The 8,880-nt window shown below is 43.2% G+C and overlaps 1 protein-coding gene across 1 annotated transcript; it reads left to right on the top strand.

The window, feature by feature from the left end:
* The first annotated feature begins 3,142 nt into the window (after positions 1-3,142).
* Positions 3,143-7,423, top strand: LOC139254807 (secreted phosphoprotein 24-like). The gene is made up of 8 exons (XM_070873833.1): positions 3,143-3,257; positions 3,399-3,502; positions 3,682-3,810; positions 4,064-4,195; positions 4,309-4,353; positions 6,032-6,103; positions 6,604-6,728; positions 7,234-7,423. The coding sequence occupies exons 1-8, from the start codon at positions 3,206-3,208 to the stop codon at positions 7,421-7,423; spliced, it is 849 nt and encodes a 282-aa protein (XP_070729934.1). The 5' UTR covers positions 3,143-3,205.
* The last annotated feature ends 1,457 nt before the right edge of the window (positions 7,424-8,880 follow it).

An 8,880-nucleotide genomic window follows, 5' to 3' on the forward strand; every position in this document is an offset into this window, starting at 1 on the left:
AAGGGGAAGTCATGTTTGACAAATTTGCTGGAGTTCTTTGAAGATATAGTGAACAGGGTGGATAAAGGGGAACCAGTGGATGTTGTGTATTTGGACTTCCAGAAGGCATTTGACAAGGTGCCACATAAAAGTTAACTGCACAAGATAAAAGTTCACGGGGTTGGGGGTAATATATTAGCATGGATAGAGGATTGGCTAACTAACAGAGAACAGAGAATTGGGATAAATGGTTCATTCTCTGATTGGCAACTAGTAACTAGTGGGGTGCCACAGGGATCAATGCTGGGACACCAACTATTTACAATCTATATTAACGACTTGGAAGAGGGACTGAGTGTAACATAGCCAAGTTTGCTGACGATAGAAAGATGGGAGGAAAAGCAATGTGTGAGGAGGACACAAAAAATCTGCAGAAGAACAGAGACAGGCTAAGTGAGTGAGCAAAAATGTGGCAGATGGAGTATAATGTTGGAAAGTGTGAGGTCACGCACTTTGGCAGAAAAAAATCAAAGAGCAAGCTATTATTTAAATGGAGAAAGATTGCAAAGTGCTGCAGTACAGCGGGACCTCGGGGTACTTGTGCATGAAACAAAAAAGGATAGTATGCAGGTACAGCAAGTGATCAGGAAGACCAACGGTATCTTGGCCTTTATTGCAAATGAGATGGAGTATAAAAGCAGCGATGTTTTACTACAGCTATATAAGGTATTGGTGAGGCCACACCTGCGTGCAGTTTTGGTTTCCATATTTACGAAAGGATATACTTGCTTTGGAGGCAATTCAGAAAAGATTCACTAGGTTGATTCTGGGGATGAGGGAGTTGACTTATGAGGAAAGGTTGAGTAGGTTGGGCCTCTACTCATTGGAGTTCAGAAGAATGAGAGGCGATCTTAATCGAAACGTGTAAGATTATGATGGGGCTTGACAAGGTGGATGCAGAGAGGATGTTTCCACTGATGGGGAGACAAGAACTAGAGAGCATGATCTTAGAATAAGGGGCCGCCCATTTAAAACAGAGATGAGGAGAAATTTCTTCTCTCAGAGTGTTGTAAATCTGTGGAATATGCTGCCTCAGAGAGCTGTGGAAGCTGGGACAGTGAATAAATTTAAGACAGAAATAGACAGTTTCTTAAATGATAAGGGGTTATGGGGAGCGGGCGGGGAAGTGGAGCTGAGTCCATGATCAGATCAGCCATGATCTTATTGAATGGCGGAGCAGGCTCGAGGGGCCGTATGGCCTACTCCTGTTCCTATTTCTTATGTTCTTATGTTCTTCTGTTCTTAATATGTCCTGGAGTTCAGCCTCTGTATGTGCGCAGACGCAGACGTCGTCCGCGTACTGTATCTTGACGACAGAGGTTGGGTTGGTCTTGGACCTGGCTTGGAGACGGCGAAGGTGGAACAGGTTCCCACTGGTTCTGTAATTTAGTTCCACTCCAATGGGGAGCTTGTTGACTGTGAGGTGGAGCATGGCAGCAAGGAAGATTGAGAAGAGGGTTGGGGTGATGACGCAGCCCTGTTTGACGCTGGTCCGAACGTGGATTGGGTCTGTAATGGATCCATTGGTAAGGATCACGGTCTGCATGTCGTCGTGGAGCAGACGGAAGATGGTGACGAACTTTTGGGGGCAGCCGAAACAGAGGAGCATGCTCTATAGACCCTCGCGGTTGACAGTGTCAAAGGCCTTTGTAAGGTCGAAGAAGGCATGTATAAGGGCTGGTGCTGTTCCCTGCATTTTTCCTGCAGCTGTCACGCTGCAAAAATCATGTCCATTTTACAGGAAGGATGTGATTGCACTGGAGAGGAGATTTATGAGAATGTTGCCAGGAGTGGAGAATCTTAGTTATGAGGACAGATTGGATAGGCTGGGTTTGTTTTCCTTGCGACAGAGGAGGCAGAGGAGAGATCTCATTGAGCTATATAAAAGGAACCTAGATATAATGGATAGAAAGGGCCTATTTCCCTTCACAGAGGGGTCAACAACCAGGGAGCATAAACTTAAAGTAATTTTTAAGAAGGTTTAGAATGGATTTGAGGGGAAATTTCTTCACCCAGAGGGTTGTGGGCATCTGGAACTCACTGTCTGAAAGGATGGTAGAGGCAGAAACTCTCACCACATTGAAAAAGTACTTAGATGTGCACTTGAAGTGTCGTAACCTGCAGGGTTACGGACCTAGAGCTGGAAAGTCAATAGTCAGTCAGCCATAGGCAGCCCCTCGAAGCGAGGATGACTTGCTTCCACGCCAAAACGGGTGAGTTCACAGGTGTTTCAATGAAGGATCTAATATTCCAAGTCCCGAACTATATCTTGAAGGGTGGAAGATGTCTGTGCATGGATTTTTTTAACGTGTGATGGCCGTTGCACATCAGCCACCACACGGGCTTGACAGAGCCAGGTCTTGGTCCAGTAGCAAGGGTTAACCAAGGCGACTGGAGACCAGCTGTGCTGCACAGAGCTAGTGTGCACACATATCACAGTGTGGGCTGACCTGTACTGCCCCTGGACCCTCGCTTTTTCTGGGCCCTACACTCACACCTCTCCTGGGCCCCGGTCACTTCCTTCGACAAACTCTTGATGCTCCTTCACCCCTCCTGCTGTGCCTGCCCGCACTGCAATCAGCGACCTGGCTTCGAAGCCGTCGCCCTCCTGCAGCAGCACGCACGGCTTCCTTAAGTGATATGGTGCCACTGGAAAGTGGGATTAGGCTGGATAGCCTTTTGTTAGCCAGCACGGGCACGATGGGCCGAAATAGCATCCTTCCGTGCTGTAAATTTCTATGATTCTATGATTCTGTAATGTTTGCTGCAGGAAATGGTCCAAATAATGTCACCATTCCCATAACTGAACAATTCCAGGAGTTAACTCCAGTGGACTGAGTGTGACTTTGTCCAGTTTAGAGTTGACCATTTCCTCTCCTCTAACCATTAGTTATTCCATATTCTGAGTAATAATATCAGATCACACTTTTGCCACCAAATCTAAACAAGATGACACTATTTGGAGGAAGCTCTGCCCATATTCGAGCCCACTTGTCAGCAGATTTCTGTGCCCAGGATCACCACTCTGAGCAAATATGAGTCAGTGTTTGAATGTGGTTGAGGTGCTGTATAAAAAGACTGAACGCTGCAAGAGAAAGGCAGAGCAAGAGAGAGAAGCAGCTCCTTTACTCTTAGAAACCAGCCAGCTGATCACACAAGAGGCAGAATGAACTCCTTTCTCCTCGCCATTGCTGCAGTGCAGATCCTCCACTGCTCAGGTACGTACTGGAGAGAGCGGCTCCTCATAAAGCAACGACTTATTGGCAATGAGCTTCAGTCAGCGATAGTTTACCAATGTTTCAAAGAATTCACTGAAGGATGCTGGAGTGTTTTGTACAACTTTCCTTTTCTCTCTACAGGAGTACCAAGTCCTAAGGATGCTCTGAGAGAGTCAGTTAGAAAGCTGAACGAAATCACCGAGACCACCAATCTCTGTGGTATAACCAGGAGAAGAGTGAAGGATGTAAGTGTGCCCTGGTCTAAGTGTGTTTCACTGTCTAAAGTCCCTGTTGGTGATGATTCTGACTGTTCCAGTGGAGGCATCTGTAGAAAATAAAGAGCTGTGTTGTTCTGAGCTTTATCTGACCAGAGTAAGAACACTGGATACGGTAACACACTAATCACCTGTTTCCCTTTCATTAGATTTATCGCACAGGCAAATTGTCGTACAACGTGGATTTAACATTCTCAGTCAAAGAAACCGTCTGCTCCAAGAATTCTGGACTGGAATTTGATGATCCCAGCTGTCACTTCCGCCCCAGAAAGACCGCTGTGAGTCCTGAGTTATATTGTCGCACTGAAACCCCCGTGTGTACTGAGTTATATCATCGAAAGGGCCGTGTGTACTGAGTTAATATCATAGAAAGGGCCGTGTGTGTTGAGCTTTATCAAAGAAAGGGCCATGTGTACTGAGTTATATCATCGAACGCTGTGAGTATTGAGTTATGAATGCTGAGTTATATCATAGAAACCCCCTATGTCAGTGGTGAGCGTATTAAAGAAGATTTGCGTTTTATTTTGACAGGAAAAAGGATTTTGCAAAAGCCGTGTTGAATATTTTGCTGATAAGGTTGTTGATATCGATGTGGAGTGTCGCGGTTTGAAGACAGTTGACAGCAGCAGTGAATCATCAGAGTCAAGTGAAGACAGTATTGAGGTAACCTCACAATTATACAATTCAGGGCAATGGGCTTTCTAATACTTGAAGGAATTTACAAAATGTTTCATTGGTCCCTTGTGTAAAATTATAAATATTATTTTTTTTTACAGATCAAAACCAAATCAAAAGAGACATCATCAGAGGAGTCATCAAATGTGAGTACAAACTAGGTGTTTTCTCAGACTCTTTTCTTGTTGATCACAATTATCAACAATAAAGTATAAAATCCTGGAATCAACTGTGTCAGAATGGAGTGTGAGATGGCAATTTATTTTAGTTCGAAGCACTGGGGGAGAAGAATCTGATGCTCGATTCCTGTGTGGTTTTTCTAAAGAATTGTAGAATTGACCCCAAAACAATAAATCTCAATTGTCTTCCTTTTTCCTCAACCGAGGATTCGCCTCTTCCATGGTTGACATGGCCCTCGACCGTGTACATCCTATTTCCCACACTTCTGCTCTTATCCCTTCCCCTCCATCCCAGAGCCACGATAGGGTTTCCCTTGTCCTCACCTTTCACCCCACCAGCCACTACATTGAACGTATCATCCTCTGCCATTTCTGCCACCTCTACCGTTATCCCACCACCAAACACGTCTTCACCTCCCCTCACTTTTTAGAATTCTGAAGGGACTGCTCCCTCTGTGACATCCTGTTCCTTTCCTCAATCACACTGAACATCCCCTTCCCTTCCCACGGCACCTTCCGATGCAAGCACAGGAAATGCCACACCTCTTTTACCTTCTCCCTTCCCACTGTCCAGGGCCCTAAACACTCCTTCCAGATGGAACAGCAATTAACTTAAAGTTCTTCAAATTTAGTATATGTATTCTCTGCTCATGATGCGATCTCCTCAATATTCGGGAGACCAAACGTAGATTGGATGATCACACTGCGGAACACATCCATTCAGTCAGTAAGCATGGCCCTGAGCTTCCGGTCGCCTGTCACTTTAATTCTCCGCTCCAACTGCACTCTGGCCTCTCCATCCTCGGCCTCTTTCACTGCTGCACAAAGCTAAAGTTAAGCTCGAGGATCAGCAAATCATCTTTCGATTAGTACCTTTGCAGCCTTTTGGACTTAACATCGAGTTCAACAATTTCAGACCATAACCTCTGCCCCTATTTTTATACATGGCAGCTGTTGATGATTCTGCTATTCCCATTTACACCTCATCTCGACTCATCTTTTGATTCTTAATTTGTCCCATTATCATCTCCTTTTGCCTTGCTCCATCATCCCTTTTGTCTTTTAATGTCGCCTGCCTTCCACCTATCACAGACCTTCTCTTTTGTTTTCTCCTTCACTCTCGCCCCGGCCACACCCAGGCCCTTTCCCTGCCTCTGCATTTGCTTAAAATCTGTTCCATCTCTAACTCTTTCTAGTTCTGACGAAAGGTCATCGACCTGAAATGTTAACGCTGTTTCTCTCTCCAAAGATGCTGCCTGACCCACTGAGTATTTTTAGCATTTTATCTTTTTGTATCATTTATATTCTGCTCATCTAATAGACAATAGTTACTCGTTTATGTGAAGGAGTAAATGCACTTGAGAACAATTAATGGATAATCTCATTAGTTTAACCATTGCCCCCACAGCCCCACAGTACCAGGGCTGTATTGATGATTGCTGCATTGCAGAACATGAAATGTTTGGTGAAGATTTCTCCACTCCCACACTGAGCCATTGAATCTCAACTCTGAAATTTATAAATGAACTTTCTCATTTATAATCTAATATCATTTAAACTGTAATTTGCTGATGATTCTAAAAGGTGTGATTGCTTACAACGTGTTTCATTTACTAAAGATGTAAACATTAATATTTTAATACAGGTGAAAAGCAAGTCAAAAGAATTATCGTTCGAGAGTGAGTCAAATGAATTAACACATGAGGAATCTTTAAACGTAAGTATAAACTGGGAGTTTGTGTCAGATAATTGCCTTCTTGATCATGACTAGTTTCAATCGCCTGGTTGGGTCGGACAGGAATTTTCCCAGATTTTTTTCTCCCGAAATTGGCCTGGGTTTTTATTTGGTTTTTGCTTCTCCCAAGAGAACACATGGCTCCAGTTGGGGTGGAGTGTAGAATGGTTCAATATAAGGGGTATCGCAGTTGTGTGAGGCGGACTGGTTGGGCTGGGTGCTCTTTGCCTTTCCGTCATTGTTCATAGGTTTATATGTAACCTTCAGGGCTGCTCTTTGTCGGTCGGCGTGGACATGATGGGCCGAAATGGCCTCCTTCTGCACTGTAAATTTCTATGTTTCTATGTTTGTATTATGAACAATAATAAAACATAGAACTCAGTCCATCTGAAAATGAAAATTCTGTTGATTCCATTGATAGTTTACAACGTGTTTCACTCACTCGCTTTGCTAAAGATATAAACTTTAATATTTAAATTCAGGTGAAAAGCATGTCAAAAGAATTATCACTCGAGGGCAAGTCAAAAGAATTCTCACTTGAGAGTGAATCAAATGAATTATCGCTCGAGAGCGAGCCAACGAATTATCGCACGAGAAGTCTTCAAACGTAAGTATAAACTGGGAGTTTGTGTCAGATAATTATCTTCTTGATCATGATTATCAACAACAATTAAACACAGAACTCAGTCCATCTGAAAATGACAATTCTGTTGATTCCGTTCACTCCAGGAACACAATTGAGGATTCAAGAGCCCGACACTAACCATGAATGAAACTTCTGAAAGGCCGAGCTTGGTATGAACACAAGAAGACCGCATTCAGATTAGAAGATATGATGAATTGTACTTTACTTGTTCATAGATAAGGGGGACCTGGGGTTCCTGATTGTACATTTTACTGTAACTGGGAAATTCTATAGGTTGTAAATGTTCTGTCCTTTGGTGTGTATTGTTGTTTTGTATTCTGTGGATTAAATTTTAAAAAATAGAATATTTTCTGATGTCCTTCAAATGTTGTTTCTCACTTCACTGATCAGATGGGAGTTCAGATAGACACAACGCTCAAAACAGCCTGTCAGTTACGTTAGACAATTTTCCTCATTCTACTGGTAGCTGCTGGTGTGCTGGGGCTTTGCTGCTTGAAATCTGGGGTGTGGAACTGAGCAAGTGGGACTGCATCAAGATTCCATACTTCACCAGGTGGAGTTTGGAGTCTTTGGGTTGCCTGATATTCAAATCCACCATCAACTTGGTGAAGTGTTTTGTGAGAATGGAATCCAGCTTGTGTGGAAGAGAATCTTGAATCTTGTCTTATTGGAAGCAAGGTCTCTCGAACTCGAAATAGTTACTGACCTGATCTGATGGAAGCCATTGAAGAAGGCCTTATGGAGAAAGAGTAGGAAACAATTGGAAAAATAAAACATTAAAAATCTGATTCCATTTTTACATTGAGCAACGTGACCATTATTTGAAAACTCCGTGGAACTGTACAAATCTAGAGTTGTCTTTCACTCCATCAGGGTGCACAGAAGGAATATAAAAGGGAATAAACTGACAAGTTTTGTCTCTCCTTATTTTACCTTTTTAGAGTCACTGCTCTGTCTCTTGCCATCAATATTCCTTCAATGGGTAGGAGGAAGGGTGTTGTTGAGCCACAGGCATCTCCACATCTGGTATCCACTTTGATTTGCATTCATTATCTAAAGCTCCTTGGTCGAGAGTATGACTTGTCCTGCCCATTCTTACTGACCTCATAAGAGCTTGTATGTTGCTTGGTAACAAACGGCCAAATTCACTCTGAGGGCAACGGTGTACATGATAATTGTTCAGCCTGTTTTGCACCTGCTGTAATCCACTTCCAACACATACATTTTGCTTTGTGTTAATTCTGTTCCATTTTCATTAAATGATCAAGAAAATACATATTTTCCTGATAAAAAACTTGATTGACAGTTCATTCTCACAACCAAATTTTATTTTGCAGATTCTTTTAAAAACAGAAATCACAAACTGGTGAATGAATTGGCCATTTTTTTGAAAGGAAGTTGTGACATTAAGGTCAGGGATGATTGGAACTGTGAATTACTGTAGCGGCCAATTACAGGTAGCTTTATGCCATTTGCTCTGTGCCCAATTGGTACTGAGCAGCCACAGTTCAGGTCCTGCAGCGACCACCATTTTGGGCAGGTTGGCAGCGATGCCATTGCCCGCGCTCGCCGAAAGTATTGTAATGAGGTGGAGCGTGACGTCAATCAACGTGCAATGCCGTGCTGATGCCCGCTCATCTATTTGGGATTTCACCACTTCTATTGTCGCCCTACATAAAGCATGCCTGAGAGTGCAGCCACTAAAAGTGTTTCAGCAGCGTTAACAGCCATCAGGAATCTGGCAGTTCTTGACAGATTGTATACGAGGATGGAGGGTGACAAGTGGAAAACAGCTCAGATGGATGCCGGAACTTCAAACGCCTCATTTGCCAAGGTTCTTTTACACTTTCATTTTTTGCCCATCAATGGATGGTGCGGGGGGTGGATGGATTTTCTTGCAGCTTTGCAGGAGGCCGACAGCATTCAATGGGTGAACTCCATTGCAACGCTTGAAGATCATCTCTGACAAAATCTCTTTTATCTTTACGATCCCGTCACCAGAACGTCATCCCCGAGCAAATCTGGACTTTACTGTTTAAGATTATAAAGAATTAAAATTACTTTATTGAAAAGTCCATAACCAATTATTTATCAAATAATTATTTTATGTCAA

This window comes from Pristiophorus japonicus, chromosome 3, assembly GCF_044704955.1.
Source record: "Pristiophorus japonicus isolate sPriJap1 chromosome 3, sPriJap1.hap1, whole genome shotgun sequence".
Classification (NCBI taxonomy): domain Eukaryota; kingdom Metazoa; phylum Chordata; class Chondrichthyes; family Pristiophoridae; genus Pristiophorus; species Pristiophorus japonicus.

Excerpts from the sequence above, each read along its gene's own strand:
- LOC139254807 (XM_070873833.1), top strand. The coding sequence starts at position 3,206 with ATGAACTCCTTTCTCCTCGCCATTGCTGCAGTGCAGATCCTCCACTGC. Across the intron at positions 4,196-4,308 it reads CAAGTGAAGACAGTATTGAG|ATCAAAACCAAATCAAAAGA; the intron begins GTAACCTCACAA and ends TTTTTTTTACAG. Across the intron at positions 4,354-6,031 it reads CATCAGAGGAGTCATCAAAT|GTGAAAAGCAAGTCAAAAGA; the intron begins GTGAGTACAAAC and ends ATTTTAATACAG.